Source organism: Acomys minous, assembly GCF_964271855.1.
Source record: "Acomys minous genome assembly, chromosome: 18".
Taxonomy (NCBI): domain Eukaryota; kingdom Metazoa; phylum Chordata; class Mammalia; order Rodentia; family Muridae; genus Acomys; species Acomys minous.
This window is the reverse complement of record NC_140501.1, coordinates 43,378,369-43,403,515: the sequence shown is the minus strand read 5'-3', so window position 1 is coordinate 43,403,515 and position 25,147 is coordinate 43,378,369. Positions and strand designations below refer to the sequence as shown.

Below are 25,147 nucleotides of genomic sequence, written 5' to 3'. Positions count from 1 at the left end.
TTATGCTCTTGTCTTTGCATGTACACAGGCATGTATGTACACAGGCATGCATGTTTATCTGTAGACTCATGTGCATGTAACACACACACACACGGGGGGGGGGGCTTCCTCCTCTCTCTATAATGTTCCTTAACTGTCTTCTGTAGTACTGGTCTGGTGGTCTTGAACTGCCTTAGTTTATGCCTGTCTCGGAATGACATTATTTCTCCATCAATTTTAAAAGCTACAACAATTTTCTCTGAAACTTATTTGTTTTCAGAACTTGAAAGCACAGCTTCATACTTTCCTGAGTTTTAACGTTTTGTTTTCCCGAGTTGATGTGATTTTTTTTTCCTTCAGTGTTTTAAAAAAAAATTCTAAGTAATTTATTCAGATTACATGTCAATTGTTACCCCTCACTTATATCTTCCCATTCCCCCCTCCCTACCTCTTTCACCCTATTCCCCTCCCCTAGGTCTGTGACAGAAGGGGACCTCCTCCCCCACCATATGATCACAGCCTATCCGGTCTCATCCAGATAGCCTGCTTCCCCTTCCTCTGAGTGCCACAAGGCCTCCCCACCAAGGGGAAGTGGTCAAATAGGGGGCACCAGAGTTCATGTCATAGTCAGTTCCTGCTCTCCACACAACCGTGGAGAATGTGCTGTCTGTTGGTTAGATCTGGATAGGGGGATCTAGGGTTACTGCATGCATTGTCCTTGGTTGGTAAAGTCGTTTGTGCAGACACCCCTGGGTCCAGATCCGCCAGCCTTGATGGTCTTCCTGTAGGTTTCTAGGACCCTCTGGATCCTTCTATTGCCCCATTCTCCTACACCTCTCTCACCTGGAGTCCCAATAGGAAGTCCCAGCATCTATCCCAATCTCCTGCTAAGTGACTTTCAGGGGACATTCCTGTTGGACTAGTAGTGTCCAGTTATAAGTAAGTATATGCCATGTCTGTCTTTCTGGGTCCTTTAGTGTTTTTAACACTGTTTCCTAATTTTGTGCATTTGGCATCTTGAGTAATGTGTGGCAGAGAGGCACATCTTTGGTCATGTCTATTTAGGATTCTAAATTGCTCTCGGCTGGGATGCACATTTCTTTTTGCAGATTTCAGAAATGCCTTTAATTTTATTGTCTGGACGTCTGCTATGGTTTGTCTGTCTCCCAGCTTGCGGCTCTGTGCCATGGAGTCTCGGAGGCGACCTCCTGGCCTCATCAGGGTTCTCGGACCTTGCACTTGTGTCCGTCTTCGTTGTTGATGAATGCGTGACGCCCGTACTCCTCCTCCAGATCTGACGACCCTTTTCGATTGGTTTTTATTGGATTCATTGAGCTTTTCATTCCACCATTTCTTTTTCTGTCCTTCAGAATGCCTGTTATTTAGCTGAAATTGTTTCATGTTGCTGACTTTTTAACTCCATACACTGCTGTTTTTTTCTCGTTTGTTCTGCCATCTGTGTTGCTGGCTTTCCTCTCTAGGTACTGGAATGATTGCTTTACTTGATTCATCTCATTTATTCCTCATTTTTACAAGTAAAGTCTAGAGATCTCCGACCTCATGCATTTCACCCATTTCTGCGCCTCTGGAGTCGGAGGTTAGCTGCCTTAGAGGACTCGCGTTTCTGTGCCTCTTGGCGCCGTGTGAGCTCCTGTTGTGTGGTTTGTACATCTGCTGGTGCGGATAACGTTCCGTGTTGTTTGGGGCTCTTCCTACGATCAGTTTACTCTTGAGAGTGAGTCCCCAGAGCCACCCAGAGAGGAGCAAACAGGCTGCAGTCATCGCACCAAACCAAGCAAGATAGGGTGTTCTGGGGAGCGATTACAAGCCGCGAATCATTACCAATGGCTATAGAACAGAAGGGCACAAAACCAACATAGACGGGCCTGCGAAGGCAGAAATTGCCCAGGGTAACCGGATCGATGATGACCGTGAGTGAAAAAGTAGTGCAGTAAAGAAAGGGAGGCGGGAAGGGGGGAGAAGAGAAGACCCTGTGAAGGGGAAAAAACAAACAGGCTAGAAAACTAAGATCGCCTAACAGTGAGAAAACGCAGAAGCAAAATTAGACTAAAAAGTAACACAGTGAAGCTTTTGTACCAGAATCAGTAAAGGGAGCCCTGTGCGGTGGGGAGAAGGGTTAGCGTTCGTGTGGAGACAAGGGTTGGAAATTGGAGGCTTGCAGGTGCGTGCAGTGGGTGGAAGAGGCTCAGGTAACCGCGAGGATTTTTTCTTTCCTGAGTCATGCTGGTGCAGAGCCTGCACTGGGCGTGTAACACCCATCAGGACTGCCTTCACTTTTGAAACTTCCCTCCTCTGCTTGTGGGGGGCCTCTGCCAGTCTCCCTTTGCTTTGTTGTATTGGGGCTGGGCAGGGCAGGACACCCCCCCCCCGCCCCAGTTCCTACCCCCTGTTGTGGCAAGTTGTAGCTGTGACGTGTCTCCCAAGTGTGAAGGGAATGGGGGAGACAAGCAAGGCATCAGAATCTGCACGCAGACAGACCTGCCTTTGTAAGTCTCGAAGGTTAAAGCAGCATTCTTAGCTCCTAATCACTCAGCTGTGCCTGTGCATCAGGTGGGCGGTTCAGGGGTGAACTGCCTGCCTCCCTCAGGCACAGGACTGTCCAGCCCCAGGGGCTGTTGTCCGTCGGTCCTTTCTGCTCTCATACAAGGATGGTGAGGCTGCCTTTCCCTGGAGACATCACCGCCTGTGCCAAGCCCTCCCATCGCCACAGCTGCCCTCCCAGGCTGTCACTTCTGCTGTGCGACTTGAATTCAGGGTCCCTGACTTGTGATTGCTTTTCTTCTTGGGCCCCAGGGAGGTCCTGCTAACCGTTGCTTCTCAAGATGGGTCCTGGCAGAGCCCTCTGATCACAGAGTAGCAACATGAGATGCTGCCCACTGCTGACTCTCAGGACAGAGGCGACTGCCTCACCAATGCCTCAACGGGACTTGGGGGTTCAGAGAAGTGCTGTGCATAGGGCCTTTTTGATTTTCAGAGCCCCAGGTGGCTCCTGTGGGTAGAGCCCTTCACTATATACAGCTGGCTTACCTACCAGCCTGGAGCTGCAGCTGGAGGCTGTTTGGCCTGGCTCCACATTGAAATTACCTGGGAAACCGACTCCACACCAGTCCCTGAAATTGGCAAATGAGAGGCAGGCATGAGCATCTGTGTTCCATAAAAGCGTCCTGCTTGATTCCACAGTTCAGCCAAGGTTGAGAACCACCAAGTCGGCTGTAACCCTGCCATAGCCCTCCACACCGAGTCTCATTAGACAAGAGACTGCGTCTCTGAGTTAAGGGAACAGAACTTCCTGCCAAGTCTGCCAAGGTCTTGTGCGTGGGGAAGGCGGGAGCTCATGACAAAGGCTTTAGGGTAAGGAGAACGCTCACTTACACCTATGTGGTTCGGGGAGATGATCCCTGTGTTCCTGTCTTGGTGCTGTAGTCTGTTGGGTGTTACTGTTCACACTATAAAAACAAGGCAGCAGAGGCACAAAACTGAGTAGAGACCAGCCACTCTCGAGAGAAGCTTTGTAACCAGAGCACTGGGCAAACAAAAAGCCAGCACCAGCTCAGTATGGCTGCAGGCTCCGGTGGTTGGTATAAAAAACACACAAAAGGGGAGAATGAAATGCCAGGGGTATTGTAATGAGGCTGAGGCGGCAGGTGGTCCTGAGATTGTACAGAGGCAAGTGGGGCTCCAAGCCAGCAGGCTGAGGTGAGGCTGCGGAGGCGGCAGTGGGCCCTGGCAGGGACTCCCGTGTGGCAGAGCTTGCTTTTAAGTGTGGGTGGACTTGTGCTGCACACTACCTTGGCATGTGTTGGGAAAGAAAAGGCCCTGACAGCGTTTCTAAAACTCTTGGCACTTTCAGCCCCCATGCTGAAGAGATTTTTTATGTGGCCTCGGGTATGTTCGTGTAAAATTCCTGGTGTCCTCTAATCAAAAGCCACACGTCAGAGTGGCTGTGACAGAATGCCATCCCAAGAGGACATTCTCCTCTTGGTAAGATTCAGCAGTAATTTGATTGTGTTTTGCACTGCCCCAGCTCCAAGGCTTAGGATGTTCACGTCCACGTTAAACTCAGAGCCTGGTGCAGCCAGCACAGCACTGCAGCTCGGCTCTTCTGCTTAGACGGTGGAGCAGATGATCAACTTTAGTTTTGTTTTACAGTTAGGGTTCAGATTAATTTAGATGAGAGAGGAATAAAATATTGCTAAGTGACCTCTCTCCCTCCCTCTGCCCCCTCTCTCCCTCCCCGCCCCGCCCCCCACCCCCTCGGCATGCATCTTAGGCTGGCCTTGAATTCACTATGTTGCCCAGGCTGGTTTCAACTTGTAATGGCCACCCTCCTGTTTCAGCCTCCTGAGTACTGAGGTTAAAGGTGTGTGTTGGCTGCCATGTCTGCTTAAAAGATCTCTGATATAAATGTTTAAATTTCTAAGTGCAGCTAAAGTTATGCTTTACCTTACAACATTGTACTTTTCTCAGATAAACAGGTGCATTTCATTTCTAGGAGTATTCACCACTGTATGAATCTGACATTGTATTCTTTCCCTTCTTATTTTCCTCTCTTTAGACAGACCCCTTTAGACTTTTAGTCGCCTTAAAGCACTGGGGAAGGCAGATAGAAACCTCCTGAGCTACCTTGTTGTCTCCCAGCTCCCAGCCCCATGCCGTTTGCTTTAGTCATTCCAACCTGGGCTACTTACATCGAAAACTCTCCTAATGACTTGCTTGCACATGCTCTCCATCTGGGCTGCCACTCTCCATCTCTCAGTCCTCAAGGCCATGGCAGCTCTGCTTCTCCTTCCTCTCTTGCCTCTCTCTCTCCTCCTCCTCTTCCGTGATCTTCTCTCCTCCAAGCCTGCGAACCATACCTCTGCCTACCTCTTTTCTGCCCAGCCCTGGTATAGGTATGTTATTGGCCAATCTGGCATAATTTTGGAGGCAAGGCTACACAGCAGCACTTGGTATATGTGAGCATGTGCACAGAGAACAGTAAAGATCTCAGGGGGGACAAGCAATTGATGAGATACAAAGTACCAGACCGTGCCGCATCGGAGGTCTGTAATACCCATTGCTGTTAAGAGCACACAGGAATCCCTAAGTAGCTTGTGATGCCAGCCGCACATCCCTCTATTAGAAGAAGAGGCAGTCCTTGGATTATCCAGCTCAAAGAGCAAGAGGAAGCCTGTGTACCATGCATTGGTTCCTGCCCATTCTCACGATGGCTCTGTTGCGGCGTCCCTGAGCATGAGCAGCCTTTGTCCTTAGCTGTTCTGTGTGAAAAGTCTTCTATGGTAGACTCACTCCTTTCCAGACTGTGTGCTCTGAGAGAGTTCTTCCTTGAAGACTAAACCCTGTCCTCTGATCTGGATTATCCCAGCTCCACGCTGTGTCTCCCCAGTGCTGAGTCACACACCACCGTTTGTACCTGTTGGTCAGGGTTACTTTTCAACCCCGGGGCAGTGTGAGTCCCATCAGCAGAGTTCTGCCCGTTTTTTGTTCCTGTTGAGTTGTGGGGATGAGGTGATGTGTGTAGAACCAGTCTACTGAGAGGCCTCAGCATCTGGGGGGCACGACTGTGCGGCAGATAGTCTGATGATAACCACACACTGTCTTTGGGGAGCCCCTCCCCTTGGCAGTAGAATCAGGCCGCTTCAAGTCTGTTTACTTCTGTAAGGCTTCTGATTCTGTTCCTTATTTTAACAGCCCTATTTTGCCCCTTAAGACACTCACAGAAGCATAAAACTTCTTAGCATCATGGATGCACACAGCTCTCAGGCTGTGCTTGTGTCCAGATGTTTGGGACAGAGCAAGGAGGACCTGTCTGCCCTGTCCCTCTTGACGTGTCCTCTAGCACTTCCAGGAAGCCCTTGGTGACCTTGTAGTCCCATCACAGTGGGTCACACTTGTTTTCTTGGGGCACAGGTCCCGTAGACAAGGCCAGGCTGAGCCCCCAGGGAGCTCCATGATGTGTTTTCTGGCCCCCTCAGCCAGTGGTTTCTGCTGCACAGTTCTGTATCACCCCCGGGGGGTGTTTACTTTGTCTCAGGTCATTCATGGTCCGATTTCTTCTGAGAACTCCTGCTGATTGGGCCTGTTGAATGGCTCTTTCTCAGTGGTGGCAGGCTTCTTTACCAGCCTGTCAGACCGTTTCCATCACTGCTCAATAGGTTTTGGCCATTTTAATTGTCAATTAGTGTTTTCAAAAAGCAACGACTCAGTTCTTTCCGTTGCAAAATCCTCTCTTTAGAAGGGGGCTACAGCAAAGCACCCCTCGAAACCATCTGGATCCTGGGCCCCGTGGGCCCTGTTTGGCTCTTTCCTCCGTCTTCTCCTCAGGTAGTGCCAGCTAGCATGCAGGTGGCAGGGGAGGCGGGGGCGGGGCATGCCTGTGCCATGCCACAACATTCTCTGCAGTGTTGATTGGGACGGTGTGTCTGCCTGCCCCTGCCTGACGGACTGGCCATTCACTTGTTAGGGGCTCTCTCACAGGACACATTTGGGGGCTTCCTGAAGAACCTTTGGGCCACTAGGCATTGTAAATTTGACTTGTCTCTTTCTTCCTTGCCCTCCACTGTCGGGTCATCTCTGTCACTTTGGTCTCCTTGTTCAAAAGGCTACTGTCCTATGCCAGGATCATACCTCGCCACCTCTGTCAGACCCCCAGAAGGCTTGGGTGTCTGACAAATGGCTGCCCTCATGCTACTCGACTCAGCTCTGCTGTCTGTTTCTCATGTACAGCCCTGAGGTGATTTCACCCATAGAGGTATTTTTGCCACCTGACAGCTTCAAACATGTTTCTTAGGCCTACTCTCTCCTGAGTTGCAGGCCTTATTTCCCAGTGGCTGCTGGCTCCAGCCAATCGCCATCGTTTTCCAAAACCAGCTTCTTTCACCAGCTGTAGCATCTGATCAGTTAACAACGACATCACCTCCCACATATTTCCACACCCTGGGATCAGAGAGTCGTTGATGGCCCCTCCCTTTGTAGTCTCTCTTCGTTTCTACTTCTTCTCCTGGAGTCTTGTGCATCAGTGACCTTACTGAAATACACACCACAGCTGCCAGGAATCCCCGGCTCCCTTTAGCCTGCCTAGCCCCAGCCTGCTTCAACCCCCCCTCTCCCCCCCCCCCCCCCCCGTCTGTCTTGCTACCTCTCTTACACCTCCCCAACAGCCTCCATCTTTCTACTGTGCGGCTCCCCTCTCAGCTCCTGAGTGGCATAGAGGCTTGGCATGGCCGCTTTGCAACCCAGGCATTTTTCCCCTCTTACAGATGTTCTCCCTCTTGTACTACGTAAATTCCTTGTTTTTCAAGGTCCAGAGGGGATCTTCCGCTCTCAGAGATGCCCCTTAGCTTCTCATCTTGTATTTGTATTCCTATGAGACCACACGCACTCACACATACACACACACACACACACACACACACACAAACACATTCCCTCTGGAGTCACTGAAGTGGGGACTCTGACTCATTCATCTTTATAACTTTACTTCCTGGCCTTTTACAGTTCTTGTTTAAAAAGGATGAATAAATAAATGAAAGAGTGCCCAAAGAGAATTTTAAAAAATTTTAGTTTGTATTCTGCTAGTCAAAATGTATTATATTAGTCCTTTAAAAAAACAAAAAACAAAAAAAACAAGTTAGCACATTTTATTTTCAAAATCATTGTGTGTGTGTGTGTGTATGTGTGTGTGTGTGTGTGTGAGAGTGTGTGTGAGTGTGATATGTGAGTGAGTGTGTGCATGTGTGGAAATCAGAGGTCAGCTTTACAGAGTGAGTTCTCTCCTTTCGTCCTCACATGGTCAGGCCTGCATTGTGTGGTGGTGAGCGACCTGACTGCTGAATCACCCCGCCAGCACCGACAGGGAGTGTGAGCGTTGAAAGTGAGCTCCCTCTTCATGGCCATTGCTGTTGTCCCCTGTCCCTTACTAAATTGTCACCAGTGGAGATGATAACAAGGTCAGGATCGCATACAGACGACGCTTAAGGAGAGTGGAGGAGACTCTGCTGTGCACCAGGATCCACAGGAGTGCTCAGGTCTCACGGGGAGCCGACACAGCCTGCCCACCTTAGTTACAAAGTATCATTCCCTCTGGGCCTCTTGAACTCCCCCAGACCTTTCTCACAGTTCTCTCCAAAGGAAGACCCATGACATCACCCTTTGAACATCTTTCTTGGGCATGGCTGCACTGTAATGCGCCAGCCTGCAGCTGTGGTGAGGCTTGCTTGCTGCCAGGACTTTGTCCCAGTGCTGGGAGAGCACCTGCACAGACTGCTGAGCATGCTGCCAGTGGGACTGACTGAAATCTGTGACCAGCACGCCCTGCATCCAAGCGGAAGGCTGGGAGGGTCAGCCACCTCTCCAGACTGGACACCCTGGCACCTGGAGGCTTAGGTGCCACATTTGGGCTGTGGGGTGGGTTGCCAGTCTCCTGTAAGGAGGATGGGTCTGGGTGACTGCTGAGGTTCTCCTGAGCTGGACAGTGGCCCTCCATCTTCTGCGCTCTCTGCCACGCCAGCTCTGGTGCCTATTGCTTTAGATCTCTGTCCATGCCTCTGGACTTTTGGTCTACACTTCTAACGCATAATATGCTGAGAAGCCGCTTCTGTGCCCATCTTCCAGGTGCATGGCTAAGTCTGGACACACAATGCCTTTAGCCTCCATTTCTAAACCTACAGAATAAGTCTATCAAAAGCAAATGGTCCCTAAAGCTGGTTTTCCCTCTAAAATTTTGGCTGCCTCATAGAGTAACCCTCAGGTGAAGCTCCACAGCCAGTGCCCAGAGAGGCAATCGCACAGGCGCATGTCCTTTGTCAAAGCAGGAAAGTTCACTGAACACTCGAGGGTGACACTGTGCCACCTTCCCGATGCACTGACTCACCTGAGTCCATACTGCCGTGACAGTCGGAGGCTGGGTACCACCCTCGAGTTTATCTTCACCTTTGTAAATAAAACTGTTCTGTTGAATTTGTCCATCTTAAGGTCACCACACCACGGGACTGACTGTCACGGCCCCTGCAGGTTCTTTACATGGCCTGATCTGGTCCCCACTGCCTCATCTTTGCTGCTTCCCACTGTTACCCTCAGGAATTTATCATGAAATGTTAGGTTGAAGTGGCTATTTTTAAGGTGTAAGAGAAGCTCAAATCATCTATTTCCACGGCTGCATAAAAAGCAAAGAAGAACTAGTGTTCATTTTTGATAGGAGATGTACATGAAATCCTTGAAATAGAACCGTAATCAGGACAACTTTTCGCTTCAGATGTTTCTTATGGAATGTCATTTCGCTTCTAAATCTGGGGTGCCATTTTCATCTGTGGCTCCTGATTTTTCATAATCTGCCACCATTTAGCAGAGAGATATTTATGAGGAAACTTGGCTTTGGAATGATCCTTCTCACGAAGCATGGGTGGGGGAAGGAAGGTGGAGGCAGTTAACCCTTTGAATACTATTACCTCGAGGCTTTGAGGGTGCTCCAACTTTTAGGGGGTCCTTTGAATGGAGTCCTCTTACCACCTTCGCTCCCCTCCCTCAAAGCTCCTGCAGCTTTGGAGCTGTCTTCCATCCCTGCTGTTTTGCCTTCCCTGGGATGGCGTATAAACAGGACCCTGTGCTTTGCAGCCTTTCCCATTTGGCCTCTTGGACTCACTGCGTCCTGAGATTCACTCAATGCTGTTAGTGGTAGCTCATGTCTCTTTACTGATGAGTGAACCTCGTTAGATTAGCTGGGACGTGGTTATCTGTCTTGCAGTTGAGTGACAGTTACAGTGCTTATGATAAAGCCCCTCTGAGCGTGCACGGATTTGAATTCGTAATCTGAGCTGGGATCACTGGCTTTGGTGGGATGTGTGTTCAAAGGCAGTTGCGCCATTATACATTCCCACTGTCAGTAATGGTCCATTGCCTGCCTGACTGGTGCCGGTGCTTTCAGGTCAAAGACTGAGGTTTGGTTTTTATTTCTATTTATTTATTCATTTGGTTTTTCGAGACAGGGTTTCTCTGGGTAGCCTTGGCTGTCCTGGACTCACTTTGTAGACCAGGCTGGCCTCAAACTCACAGTGATCCGCCTGCCTCTGCCTCCAGCCTTATGTTGTTTTTATACGGGTGTGTTGTATAATGGTATCTCACAGCTTTGGTTTGAGTTTTTGTTGTAATTGATGGTGCTTAGTATTTTTCCATTTGTTTATAATAAGTATAAGCTAATATAATATGATATTATATAATATAAATGCATGTCTTTGGTGTTTGCCCATTTCTTTACTGGCTGCTGAGTTCTGAGTTCCTGATACCTGTTAACCTTTTAAGTTGCTTCCAATATTCTTTTAGGACTAACTCCAGAGACTAAACTCTGAATCCATAGCAGCCTCGTTGCTGACTTTCTTTTTCCTTCATGGATTGTGATTTTAGAGTCATGTCTAGGAAGTATTTGCTAACCCAAGGAGTATATGATTTCTCCATGATTTTCTTATAGAAGGTTTCTAGTTCAGGGTTTTACATTTACAGTATGGTGTGTTTGTGGCCAATGTTTCATCTGTATGAGGAATTGTTCAGGTGGGTTTTTTTTTTCTTTTTCTGCTCTTTAATTCTGACTTCATCCAGTTGGCCCAGGATCATAGGAGACTTTATTGAAAAGTTACCATTTCTTCTCAGAATTTTTACGTTGGTGTGAAAAATCAATTTGCCATTATATATTGATCTATTTCTGACTTTTTCTTTCATGACATAAATATACTGCTGGGACTATGTGCTGCCTGGTATTGTTTCCAAGTAGAAGGCAAGCAGGAGGCTGCTGTCCCTCTGTGTGACTGGGTTGTTCCCTGTGGCCCTTTCTTGCCTGGGGGTTTATGTGGGCACTCTTCAGATGGGTGGGTTATTGTTGTAATAAAGTTAGGGGAAAGGAACCATTATTTTCTACCACAGTTCTCCTTTTTGGCATTAGTGACATTGTCCCCCCCTACTCTGAGCTCCTCCTGCTGTGGCCACTGCTTCCCTCCCTCCTCTCTCTGTATCCTAACCGCCTTTTCTCTGTGGCGCACTTTGCACAGTGTCTGTTGTTGATGCAGCACTAACACTTCTGCTGTCTCCCCATCTAGTGTATTTTTCTTCTCAAATATTGTAGTTTTCATTTTAACTTAATCTGAGTTTTCTTTGGGTTTTTATACCTGTCTTTACTACGCTAATTCCTTTGCCTACCTTTGAACATACAAAGAACCCTTCACTCAACTGTCCTGTCTGCAGGTTCTGCCACCTTTGCCACACATAGGTATTTTAAATGATTTTTCTTGTATTGTGAGTCAGATCTTCCTGTTTGTATATCTGCTGCTTTTTATCAAATGCCGGGCATGGTGAGTAACTGATGTTAGGCTTGCTTTTAGACAGCTTTCCATAGGAACAAAGAGCATATGCGCGCGCACACACAGGCACACACACATTCACACACACAGAGACACACAAGCACACACACACATTCACACATATACAGACACACACACACACACATTCACATGCACAGGCATACAGGCACACATAGATTCACACACACACAGAGACATACAGGCACACACACATTCACACACACACACAGACATACAGGCACACACGCACATTCACACATGTACAGACACACATTCACATGCACAGACATACAGGCACGCACATAGATTCACATACACACAGAGACATACAGGTACACACACGCATGGGTGCACGCCCACTCCACGGTGTGCCAGTGTCCTTCTAAGCATTCGCTGTTCCAGATTTAGATGTTTTCACTTCCGTAGCCCTCACCAGTCAAGATCCGCCATGATTCCTTGCTGCTGCTGTCCTGTTGTTTGGCCGAGGCCGGGTCAAGGCTTGGGTACTTTTCACGGATGCTTTGTTGGTAGGGAGTCAGTACGCCTGTGTTCGGTGTCCCTGTGTTTGTGTTCTTCCCTTTTACCTCAATACAAGATTTCATTTTAAATCCAGGCTGAATATGAATGTGAAAATAATTACCATTTCCCCCTTAACATCCCGCATCTGTTTCTTGGGTGCAGGTACTTTAATGTTTCTTTTCTTTACCTCCATATTTCTCCGTGAGATTTCTTTTGCTCTTTTTGATTTTTCAATTTTGAGTTATTATATGATTAATTTGTGATAAAGGTAGCTGCAATTTAGTTCTTTTAAGCTATTCACACACAAGGAATAGCCTACCACCTTCTCAGTAAATGTCATGTTTGTTTGTTTGTTTTTTGTTTTTTAGTCTCTAACATAATGGCCGTGGAGATTGGGGGAGGTGTGTGGCTGGCTCCATGGGAGTTAGCGTGTACCTACAGAGCCGCAGCTGCCCAACTCTGCAAGCCTGGGGTATTTGCCCTACTTCTGCTCCTGCCCCTCCACCAGCAGGCCACCCAGGCACCAAGCAGCTGCTGTGTGGGCCTGCCTCAGGGGAGGGGGGGAGGGAGGGAGGGCGGCTTTCTTGAGGTCGCAGCCTTCTGGCCTGTCAATCCCCTTTCCCGGGGTCTGACCTTTGGCTCTGGCTGTGGTATCTCCCGCCCACTGTTTTTCTTGATTTCAGTCTCCGCCATATTGTATAAAATATCTAAAAATGTTATTCTAGCTTTGCGCTGAAAGAGATAATTTGGCCACGTGGGGACTCCAGTCACTGAAGGCCTTTTCTCTCAGAACTGTAAAGACCTTTGTCTCTGTGGTCTTGCGCTAACTGTACGAAACCATTTTCGCTGATGTTGCCTTTCTGTCTGTGACTTGCCTTTTCTCTCTGGCCCTTTGGCTGTGCTCCTCCATCCCTGTCTTCATGTGTTTTGTGATGGTGAACTTGGGTGGTTTGTTTCGGTGTTTTGTTTGTTTTCTGTTACTGTTGCAGGCATTTGCTCATCTCGTCAGACTTGTGCATTTCTGTTTCTTGCAATATTCTGCTTTAAGGTAAGATGGCACACGGTACTGTTTAACACTGTTTTCATATATTTCTATATTCACATAATAATGTGGGCTAGTTTCAGGTGGCTGCTAGCATGCATTATTTCCCACGTTCTCAGCGCCCGCTCTTTGCTTCTTTAAAGGGAACTCCTTATCCTCGTTAACTGAAGCTGCCACGCTAGTCAGTGGGTCTTGACTTATCTTCCTCTCTGAGATTGTATATCCTTTGACTAGCATCCTTCCATTCACCTCTTGTTCGTCCATCACCCTCACCTTGGTAACCACTGTTCGGCCCTCTACTTCGGTGATGTCACCTTCTTCAGCTGTGAGACCATGCTGCATTTGTCTTTGGCTGCCTGAACTATTTAAGTTAAACTGTGGTGCTGTGACAGGATGTTGTCTGCTATGGCCAAGTGGTACCTTCGCTTCTGTCCCCTTCTCCAAGTCTGTCTCTGTGTATGTGTTTAATCACATCTTCTTTGGCTGTGTAATCTATGGTTTTCTTACATATGCTGTTCTACTTCTGGTTCCTAGGAACCTGGGGAAATGAGGTGACTGGGGGTCCGTAGGCGAGCAATTTTACAAGGTGCACACCTTGCCTGCTTCCCTGGCAGTTCCTGTAGCGTCACCAGGAGTCTGAATGGGGAAAGAGGTTGTTCTGAGTGGGTCTCTGCCTCAGCTGGTCACCTGGGACCTCACAGGCCCTGCCCACGTTTGGTACCAACAGCCAGAGGCGGTGGAAGCGGAACCCATTCAAAGACTCTGCAGACCACAGTAGCAAATTTCAAGTGTCTGTACCTTTCCTGTGTTTAGAGGCCCGGCGATGCCTTTGGGGGTCTCTCCTGAAGAGCTGCTACATTTCCTTTGTACTGTCTTGGCAGGCCTGTCACAGTCTCAGACATGGCAGTAGACTCACAAGATACTTGCCTGATAAATGGAAGAACATTTAAGGGTACTTCTGATCCAAAGGTTTAGCCCAAGAAGACAACTTATGTTTACTTTGCCTTTGTTTTCAAGTTATATATTCCTCCTTTTGTATAAAATCCAGTTTTAAGGGAATCTAGCACATGTGCATAAGAGCTGAAAAGACTCGGCGGTTTCTTTGTTTTTGTTTTTTGGTAGGGGTGGGGGTGGGTGGGTGGTATTCTTTGGCCTTTGGTCCAGCCAGTCAGTTTTCCAGAAGTGTGTACACACACACACACACACACACACACACACACACACACACACACAGCCTTCTTGCTAATTATTTAAAGTGGACTGTACTAGAGATCCAAATGGCGCTCAGTAGGGCTGTGGATTAGATAGACTGGTTGTTGGTGTTTGCTTCAGCTGAAATGATAGGCACTGGCCCCAGTGTGGGTCTTCCATTTATGTTGAAGGTCAACATGAATAAAATCCCGTGATCCTGTTATATTCCAGACGGGAATCTTAACTTCATTTCTTTATTTGGCCTCAGAGGATTTCCTTTCTGTTTTTCGCTCCTTTGCATTTACAGTCTTATCTTTGTGTAATAGCCTTTCCCCTGGCGTTGGTGATCGGGTAGAATATTTTAAAAGATACAGATTGATAGAGCTATAATTTTAACTTTCAAAGTTCAGAAGCTACAAAGAACCTAGTCATCACCACGCTTAGCACTCATGGACGTAGGGACCCTGTGCTTGTTTCATGGGCTATCCTGACTGTTCGGCTTCACTTACTGTGTTCCCTTTTACTGAAAATGGCGCCTTCAAACAACTCACATCATAAACTACAATACGCTAACATTTTATTCAGAGGCAAAGCCCAACAGGAAACATAATAAAAAGCATATTGTTTTGTAGCCACACCCATTTTGACACAGAAGAGAATTACTCTTCTTGTGCTGTGTTTAATTATATTTGGTGTTTAAGTGACTCAGTTTCCAAGATTGTCTAAGAGGCTCTGATGGCAGGTTTAGGAAAGGATGTTCCTCAAGGGAGGAGCCTCATCTTGAGAGATGAAGGGTTCACTTTGCATATGAGTGTAGAGTATGTATTTATGTTTCATAGTCAGTTTTTATTTTGGAATTATTTGTGATGAATACCATTTGCCTATGGAGTAGAGAGGGTTTTTTGTTGTTGTTTTTTGTTTTTACAGGCAGTTTGGTAGTAGTGATTTCCTGTTTTTATAGTATTCTGCCATTAGAGGGCAGTATTGTAGAGGTTAAAATTTCTTCAGGCAAACTGTATGTAACATGTAATAATCAAACTTCTGGCTTTAGTTTTATACTATGTTAAATTGCAGTCCTCGTTGATGTACCTTTACAGATATTTAAATTATTAGAGATAATTTTGCCCCGGGTTAAGCTATTACAACGGCTTTAAGCTGTTTGCTGTGACAACAAGGTGTAGCAGAGCTGAGACTGCAGGTCTCTTGACTGGTGAACTTTTTTTAGCTACCATCAGATTCTGTCGACATTTTTACTGGTTCTGGACACACTGCAAATGCGCAGTGGCTACATATAAGGAATTGTGTGCTTTTTTGGGAAACGTCCTTGACAGTATTCCAGTACCTCTGATTTAAGAAGACTGGGGATTGAGTCTTGGCAGAATTGCCAGCTCACTTCAAAAACCCTTTGCCTCAGGGACTAGCTGAAAATAGATCTGTTTGGGATTGAACCTGTAGGTTGACTTTTTCTAGCTGTAAATAGAAGACATAATTACTGATGCAGTTAGGGTACTTTGATTTTAAGGCTTACAACTTTAGGGGCATCTGGAGAAGGTTCCTTGCATTTCATCTTGTGGATTCCTTTGACTCTTTTATTTGCCTGGAGAGGAAAATGCAATGCTGTTTTCTACACGTAAGCGATAAACTTTATATGAAGCTATCGCCCACCGAAAAAGCAAATGTAATATCCCTTTGAATTAATTAACATGAAAAAAGAATTCCTGTAGCAGGGTTATTATCCTTGCACAAAACAGCCTCCTGTTACTGCTTCTTGTAAGAACCCAATAATTGAAATCGAGACGCTGGCGTTCCTGACTGAGTCTTGGTGGGACTGGGCATGCCCAGTAGCTCGGCCGGGTCTGGTTGCAAATAGCAAGCCTGCCGGGTTCAGCGCCGCCGCGGGGACTGGCTGCTCTGGAGACGGGGTCTGACTCCCTTAGACGTAAGCTTGCGGGCACCGGGTGCTTTCGGGGACCCTGACGCGGGCCCGGAGGAGGTGGCGCCCAGCCCCCGCCCCCTCCCCGCCGCCGCGGGCACCGGGAGGGACCGCAGCCCGGGAGCGCGCGGGGCGGGCCTATGGCGCGGCCAATCGGCGCGGCGCCTCCCCGCCTATATGTGGCGCTGGGGCCGGGCGGCCTCCTCTAGAGGAGTGGAGCCGGCAGCCAGGTCGGACCGAGCCGCCGCCGAAGCCGAGTCACACCAGCCAGCGCTGCCGTTCTCACACGCCCCGGGCTGCGGACAGCTAGGAGGCTTTATCTAGTTTCAACCGAGCTGCTGCTGGAGCTCCCTCCCTCTCGCTTTTTTTCCACGAGGCTTTTTTTTTTTTTTTTTGGCTGCAATTGCATGAAATCCCAATGGTGTAGAGCAGTGGCGATGGATCTAGGAGTTTACCAACTGAGACATTTTTCAATTTCTTTCTTGTCGTCTTTGCTGGGAACTGAAAACGCTTCTGTGAGACTTGACAATAGGTAAATGTCAGCTGGGATAGTTGGCTTACATGGACTCGGAGTAAACTGACTTGTGGTAATGCAGGTACAAGATAGCCATGCGAATTCCTTTGTCCATGCCGAGGGTTACTGTGACATAGATGTTGCTTTCTGAAATGGTCAGAGGGTCCTTATTTTCGGAGATCTGGCTCGAAAACAGGCTTTCTCCCATTATGTAATTTAGTCCTTTGTGGCTCACTGAAAAAGGGAAATGCCTGGATATTCGAGAAATGGCTGGTATTTTCTGGAATATGAGGCATTTTGTAGTGTTAAAAATACTCAAAACATGTTTGTAGTAACGTCATTTGAGTTCAGAGATCTATCCTTATCCTGGATACTAAAGATCAATTCCGTTTATCGATGATCTCTTTTTTTTTATCCTCTCTTCCAGCTCTGGTGCAAGTGTGGTAGCTATCGACAACAAAATCGAGCAAGCTATGGTATGTACTGATGAAAAATTAGTTGTACTCAATGTGGGCACAGCACAAAACCCGAGATGTCTCGGAAGGACCTAGTGCATCCCTTAGCTAAATCCAGATGGTACTGATTGCTCTGCTGCATAGGTCAGAAATGCCAGCGCTTGCCCGCTGTGCCCTGGCAGCGTGGAGAGAAGCCACATACCCCAACGCCTGCCACCGAGGGAGATGGGCCCCAGGTCCTGGGTCCTCCTCTGGACCCATTTCACGTAATGTCGGGATAAGGAGTCAGCAGCGGCCCGGCTTCCTCAATACTCGTCCTAGGAGCGCTTTCAGTGATGTGGCTTTACTAGGAACCCTAAGATTTTACTGGGGAGCTGAGAGGGAGTTGGGGGTCCCGGCTGAAGGGAGCAGAGGAAGGGGTCTCTAGACCATATCAGAACCTCTACCTCGGCTGCAGAGAAGGAGAATGGGAGAAAAGTTTCGTTTTTTCGGCCTGCGCCTGGATTTCTCCTATTTTTTATTTCCGCCTTGGTCGTTCTTTGTTATTGGAGCAGCGCCTGTGGCTCTTCTCACGGGATTCTCTGCCCACTGTTGCTAGGCAAACTCTGAACCTTTAATTCAGATCTATAAATAACTCGGGCTCTCATTGGCTACGACGTCTGCCCAGGTTTCTGTGATGTCAGCTTAATCACTGGAGGAGGGGGGGGAGAGTAGAGGTGGAGGGAAGAAAATGCGGCAACACGCTCTGTAGGAACTGGCTGCAGCCGGTGTGGAGGGAGGGAGGGAGGGAGGAGGCGCTCCCTAGGATGGGAGGGCCTGGGGGCGGGGAAGCAGCCACTAGGCCTCGGGCTGGATGGGAACACAGGGCCTGAACGTGTTTGCCATCTTGAATGGGAAAACTGGACTGTAGGCATCGTCCTTGCCTAATATGTCTGCAGAGAAAGTCTAGAGACTTTTGAAAAGCTCGATCACATTAAACTTTTAAGTATGGCACCGTTGTGGTTATGCGCAGATTTCCACAAGTGTGCTTTAATGCTGTCTGGAGGCGCGGAGTACAGCCATTGGTTAGGGAGAGCTAAGAAGGACAGTTCAGAAAGCCAGAGCCCAGGACCTAGTGAGCTAAATTTACCTTTCTTTGCCTCTTGCTTTCAGGATCTGGTGAAAAGCCATTTGATGTATGCAGTTAGAGAGGAGGTGGAGGTTCTGAAGGAGCAGATCAAAGAACTAATAGAGAAAAACTCCCAGCTGGAGCAGGAGAATAATCTCTTGAAGACACTGGCCAGTCCGGAGCAGCTTGCCCAGTTTCAGGCCCAGCTGCAGACTGGCTCCCCTCCTGCCACCACGCAGCCACAGGGGACCACACAGCCCCCTGCACAGCCAGCGTCCCAGGGCTCAGGATCAACCGCATAGCCTGCTATGCCCCTCCCGACAGAACTGGCTGCTGCTGTCTGAACTGAACAGACCGAAGAAGAGATGTGCTAGCGAGAAACCGCCTCCACAGTCACTCATTTCATTGCTGTCTACGAAAGAGCCGTGAGACTCACACACATGCCATTCTCGCTTTTTTTCCCCCAGTATTAAGCACTCATATGCTTTTGGCTTGAAGAAATGTACTAGTTGAGTGAATTAAAGGTTAACCAGAGAATGAGCATGGAATGCGCCCTGTGCAGCTCGGCAGATGTCTGAGGAATGGTTTAATTGATGCCGAGGAGCTGTGTGCCTTTTCAACCCTTCCCAGCCGCCCACCCTGCTTCTGAGAGCCCTGGGGGCTTGCCTACTCGGGGCTCAGAAGGTGGGCTGTGCCAGGATTTTCGGTCTCCTCTTTTTTCCCTTCAAGGAACTTGAGAGGCCAGAAACAAGACTGCAGTGAGTGGGGCGGGGGGGATGCAGTCATTTTACAAACCGACAACTGTCACCAAAGTTTATAAACCACGGTAGTACTGTCCCTCTTTTCTGAAACATCAGAAGACACAAAGCTATTAGTGGCAAAACGGTGACAGGTAGCTGGGACCTAGGCTATCTTATTATGAAGGTTGTTTTGCTTATTGTATATTTGTGTATGTAGTGTAACGAATTTGTACAATAGAGGACCGTAACTACTGTTTAGGTTGTACAGATTGGGATTTAGATGTTACATTGGCTGTCTGAAAAGGTGTGGCCTGCCCTTCAAAGAGAGAACTACTTAGAAACTGCTTCATGGCAAAAACCACACCTGAAGAAAATTTTAAGAATTTGGCACAGTTAGTTACTTTGTGTAATGTGAAATCTAGCTGCTGAATCTTGCAAAGTCAACTCCCAGCTCACTGATGAACAGATCTCGGTTGAGCTGGTTGACCACTTGGAGGAAACGGTCAGTTGCTAGGGAGATAGGGGTTTCTGCGTATCAGCTGTATAGTTGGATGCATACGCTTCTGTGCATGTTCTCTACACAGTTATCACTGGATTTCACTGTTGTACTCGTCACCTTTCAATAAAGCATATAAAATGTTGATAAACAAGTGTCTCCACGCGCCCGTGTTAATACTAACTGCCATTAGACAAACAGCAGCTTGGCCAGTAAAATCAAGGACCAGCGGCTTGACTGTACAAGTGAGAGAAATTGGATGCTTAGAGCCATTGCATTCGTTGTGACAAAGTCACCTCACCCCTCAGTTCCCCTACTTAAAATTCTAAGGGCTTCTGTAGAGCTTAATGGTCTGTGGCTATCCGTGGGGGTTGGGGGGAGAGAGGGCTAGATCCTGTGTGTATTTGCAGTCAGGATCAAAGGTAGAAGTGACAAGTTGGCTTCCACATTGAGAGCTCTGCTCCTGTGTTTTTAGACAGGGTTCTGGGGGTTGAATAATTGTTATTAGGCTTGAGATAGGTAGGACCTGGTACTTAAGTCCCTTCTGAGTGGTCCTGTAAATGGAGTTAGCAGGGTCCTTGAGACAACAGGGTGGGCTGGGCTTTGTCCCCAGCCCCAGGACCTCAGCCACAGCTCTTTAACCCGACAGGAATTGGGTCGCACTCATTCTCTGAGGCTTAACCTGAGTCCTGGATTCTCTAAGGTAAAGGAGCAGGGGGTGGAGAGAGTCAGGGAACATGACACACATCAGGGCTCACTGAGAAGAATGGTTTACCAACTGGAAGGGTAAAGCGTCGGGCTGCTCACTGTAAGCTGCCGGCATTGGCCGTAGAGAGATCTGGGGACTGACAGGTACCTGAACGCCTCCATCATTCTCGGGGCTACATCACTGACGTTAAAGGGTGCTTAAGTAGTAACTGCACCCCTCTTCTAAAGGAAACCAGACAGTGGCCTTTCTAATGTAATTGTGCAGAATTTGAAGTCTCCAGCTTTGTTTCATTAAATACTACTAATTCGAAACTCCCACAAAATTGTGGTGTCTTGACTATTATATGTGAAATAATAATCACAAAAACCCAAAGATGTTTTCATGCCCTTCTCTCACCTTTGTAAAGTTGGGACAGTCTCCCTGCTCTGCTCTACTGGCTGCTATCTATAAACTTTTTTTTTTTTTTTGGCTTTTTCAAGACAGGGTTTCTCTGTGTAGCCTCGGTTGTCCTGGGCTCACTTTGTAGACCAGGCTGGCCTCAAACTCACAGGGATCCACCTGCCTCTGCCTCCCAAGTGCTGGGATTAAAGGTGTACACCACCACACCCGGCTTATCTAAACATTTTTAAAGGTGATTTTTAAGGACATTTTACTACTTGCTTCGAAACTTCACTAGGCCTCCTTGGCCTGTAGGTTACTGTATAATTGGTTGTATCACACATCACGTTTCCATGGGACAGGAATAAATTCCAAATCGGAATGCAGTGTTGTATGAGCGCTTGGTGTTCGTGACAGACCCTCAGCAGGACAGACTGTTGCACGGTGCAGGAGAGACAGATTTTACCTGATTTTAATGAGTGTTTGCTTTCTGTTTCAAATTAACAATGTTTTAGAATTCAGGAGCTGTGCTTTTTGAGTTTTGCATCCTTTAAAAGCGACATTTTACTTTTTCATTTTGTGATGAATACAGAATGCCAGAATCAGGTTTAAATTTGCTCAAGAAATGTATGAAAGTTAATTATAACCATAATTAGAAAGGAATTTCAATGCAGGCACTACTACTACTGCCCCTTAGGCTGCATGAAGTATCACATGAAGCTATTGGGCCTTGTCTGAGAACTGCTTTTACATAACAGCAGTAAGATTAGAAAGAGAAGCAAATGAAATAGCCTCTAAGGTAAAATAGCCTGAAAATGGAGCGCTAACTGCCCACTCACAGAGCTGGGGAGCAGACTGTGTGGTAGGGTCCCCGCTCTGATCCTGCCTGGGCACTGTGTAAACCAGATATTTGATCTTTGGAGGGGATAGGAGCTGCAGACCCACTTTGCCATTTTTGTTGTGGTCTTGGGTTTGGTTTTTTTGAGGCAGGTTTCGCTGTGTATCCTTGGCTGCCCTGCAATTTTCTTTGTAGACCAGGCTGGCCTTGAACTCACAGCAGTCCACCTACCTCTGCCTTCCAAGTGCTGGGATTAAAGGCGTGTGCCACCATGCCCAGCCTCACTTTCCCATTTTTAAAAGGATTGCTTGGGTGAGAGCTCCTTTAAGACCCATAGCTTGCCTAAACTTTAGCTCAAATCAGGCCTTTCTGATGGACACTGTGGGCACCAGGGTTTTAGACGCTGTAGTAGTTTCAGAATATGAGTACTTTCTACCTGCCAGGGACACTATTGTCAGCAATTTCTGCATGTGTGTGTATCCATAGAGAGATGATAGATAATTTTTTTAGGCAGGCGCTGATGCAGAGGCCATGGAGGAGTGCTGCTTACCGACTTACTCCCCTTGGCTTGCTCAGCCTTTGTTTGCTTGCTTGCTTGTTTGTTTGTCTTTGGCTCTTCAAGACAGAGTTTCTCTGTTAAACAAAGCCATCCATGACTGGCTGCAAACTCACAGAGATCCTCCTACCTCTGCCTCCCTCCCGAGTGCTGGCATTAGAGGGGTGCACCACCACCCAATGATGGATAATAATCTTTTTTTGTTTGTTTTCCAAAACATGATTTCTCTGTCTAGCCTTGGCTGTCCTGGACTCACTTTGTAGACCAGGCTGGCCTCAAACTCAAGATATCCACCTGCCTCTGCCTCCCCCAGTGCTGGGCTCCTGTAGCCGGCTAGATATTCTTTAAGGACTCTTTGTTAATGGGTGTGGGGATGTATGCCTGTAGTTCCAGCTGGAGCAGGAATATCTTGAGTTCAAAGTCATCCCATGCTATATAACAAGACATTCCTTTAAAAAAAAAAGTTACTGCTAAATGGGTACTGTTAAATGCATGGTAAGATGGCCCTATCCCTCCCCAACATACACACACACACACACACACACACACACACACACACACTTCCTGTAGCTGACCCAGGGACCAAGACTGGTTGTAGATGTGTGTGCTACATCCTTATGTCACACATTCTCCGAATTTCCAGGGACAATGTTTATTTCAATGAAGACAGTCTTCCTAAGTGCTCAGCTGCTGCCGTGGCAGCTTTCTGAGTGCCCGGCCACCTCGTTTGCTCAGCTCTTCCCAGAAAGTAGCTTTCAGTTCTAAACACTGGAAAGGCTCAGGCAAACCTGGATAGAGCAGTAGTAGCCTTAGGCCCCACTGCCTAGTTCTTTCTTGCACCTTCCTCGGAGTTAGGGTCATTTGAGACTTGGGTTTCATTAGAGGTGAGTGCTGAGGGATTTGAATTCTGCCAAGCTGGCCCAGAAGAAAATCATTTTCAGTGATCCTAGGGCCTTCTTCCCTGTCTGCAAACGGAAGACCTAGTGACCATGGAGGTAAATCACGAGCCATCCTGCGTGACCAAAGTAGAAAGGCCTCCCCAGCTGTCCTGGATCAGGAAAGTTCCCCCCTCCAAGCAACAGCCCTCAGGCCTCAGGAGCTAGGAGTGTGCTCCAGTCTGTCTGGATAGCTGTTTAAGTCCCAAGAAGCGCAGTCTCCTAAACACTGTTCTATGGGAGGCCCTGGGCAGGAAAACTGGTGGTAGCAGCTTGAAACTTTGGAGAACAAAGTGCCAGAGATCTTTTTCCAAAGGGAAGCATTGGCATCTACCAGACGCGTTTAACCTGGGACCAAAGAGCCCCTGTGAATTGTAAATTTACTTAAAAGTGTGTGTGTGTGGTTTTTATTTTTAAACTCAATTGTACCATTCTCTGGCTTGAACTCTATAGATGGCACTGTCACATGACGATGTCCACAGGCTGGGATCACCTGCATCAGACAGCACATCTCTGCTGTCAGGGCAGAGAGCTCTTCGCAAAGCCTATCCTGCAGGACTTCATGGTTGCTGATGACTGGGGCCCACAATTGTTTCCCTCGCTCCCAGTAAGAGTGTCTTTGCAGACATTGTACCCAGAGCCACCACTGTGAATATCAGGGGAGGGGAGGTGTTGGCTTGTCATTTCCAGGGGGGTTCATAGGACCCTTCCCATAGACAGTGCTTGGGGGGTCTGTCCCCTCCACTCAAACCAGTTGAAAGATGGTTAGCCTTACGAACCCGAGGCCCCCAGTGCCTGAGGAAGCATAGTCCTTGTCCTCTTAGCCCCATCTTAAACCGATCATAAAGAAGCAAAAAACACATTTCTGATATTAATTTAGACATATTTTTAGTCTGTTAACTAGTGCATAAACATGTAAGGTGGTTTCAAAGAAATATGAATTAATGGATTATATCGTGCAAATTGAGCACATTAGAGTGACATTGGAAATAGATGAATACATTTAGAAGATAATCTGCATGTGCCTGTTGGTAGGTGTGTACATGTGTGCATGTGAGTACATGTGGAAGCCAGGGGTCAATACCTTTTTCTCTTCCTATCACTCCCCACCTCATATTGTAACAAAAGATCCCTCACTGAACTTGGAGCTTACCAGTTGGTTAGATTGGCTGGCCAGCAAGCTCAGGGATGGGTCTGTCTCCTTCCTCTTCTGCAGCCCTAACTGCAAAAGTGCTTGGGATCTGAACTCAGGACCTCAGGCTTGCTCAATAGTCACTTTACCTACTAACCCCACCCTGGAAACCCCCCTCCCATCCATAAAAAGATGTGTGAGCATGCACACACATGAGAGAGCATGACAGACAAGAAAGACAGACAGACCAGGTCTCGTGTACTCAGACTGGCCTCAAACTTACTAAGTAGATAAAGATGACCTTGAACTTCTGGTGGTTCTGCCTCTGCCTCCTGAGGGCTAAGGTCATAGACATGTGCCACCACACCTGGTTGAGGATCAAACCCAGGCCTTTCTGCATGCTAGGTAAGCATGCTACCAACTGAGCTAACATGGCCCAGCCCTTGAAAAAAAATGACTCTTGCATTTGACTTTGAAGAAACTATTAAATAACCATGGGAAGAATAATTGTTGGCATAGTTAATCAAAACACTTGCCTCCTCCCTATGTGGAGGGGATGAATTTTTTTTTTCTAATAGTTTAGGAAAACATTCTGCAGTGAGAAGTGGCTGGCTAAAGTCATACTGTGTGGTTCACTCTAAGAACCACCACTGACAGGGCGCGTGCTGCAATCAGAGGTCAAGCCTGTTGACCCTTGGGTCATCTCAAGTCCAGTGGCCAGATACGGTTTTCGGACATGTTTTTTAAAAGGTGACTGAGTAGCATTCATCCTGATAGGAGGGTCTTGGTTCCAAGCCGAAGGCATCTTGAGTCTAATTCCCTGTGACAGTGCCCAGCCTGCTGCCAGGTCATGAGAACCTAGGACCTTGGGTCCAGGCCCGACAGTCCAGCCACCACAACCCTCCACTCTTGCTGAGTCCCTGTGGTGGACTCCATCATCAGCCACACTTAGGTACCACTCATCCAGACCGTACCTGGGGCAGGTAGGCGCTTGAGATCGTCTTTAAAGCCGGATTATAGTGGCTAATTCCTTTTTTATTAAAATAGTTTAAGAATTCATTTGATGGGCAGTGGTGGCACACGCCTTCAATCCCAGCACCCGGGAGGCAGAGGCAGATGGATTGCTGTGAGTTTGAGGCCAGCCTGGTCCACAAAGTGAGTCCAGGACAGAGAAGGCTACCCAGAGAAATTCTGTCTCAAAAACCAAAACAAAACAAAAACCAAAAAAAAAGGAAAGAAAAGAAAAAAATTCATTT

General features: G+C 47.6%; 1 protein-coding gene across 4 annotated transcripts in view; it reads left to right on the top strand.

Moving 5' to 3' along the window:
• Positions 1-19,497, top strand: part of TSC22D1 (TSC22 domain family member 1) — a 99,899-nt gene extending 80,402 nt beyond the window's left edge. For 2 of the 4 annotated variants that reach the window (XM_084767096.1, XM_084767103.1), the window contains exons 2-3: positions 16,972-17,020; positions 18,152-19,497. In XM_084767096.1, the coding sequence (XP_084623222.1) occupies positions 16,972-17,020; positions 18,152-18,409 (307 nt within the window). In that variant the 3' untranslated portion in view covers positions 18,410-19,497. Of the gene's footprint in view, positions 1-16,011; positions 16,037-16,227; positions 16,563-16,971; positions 17,021-18,151 lie in introns of those variants that run through there. The other 2 variants (XM_084767102.1, XM_084767101.1) reach the window with 2 other exon arrangements.
• The last annotated feature ends 5,650 nt before the right edge of the window (positions 19,498-25,147 follow it).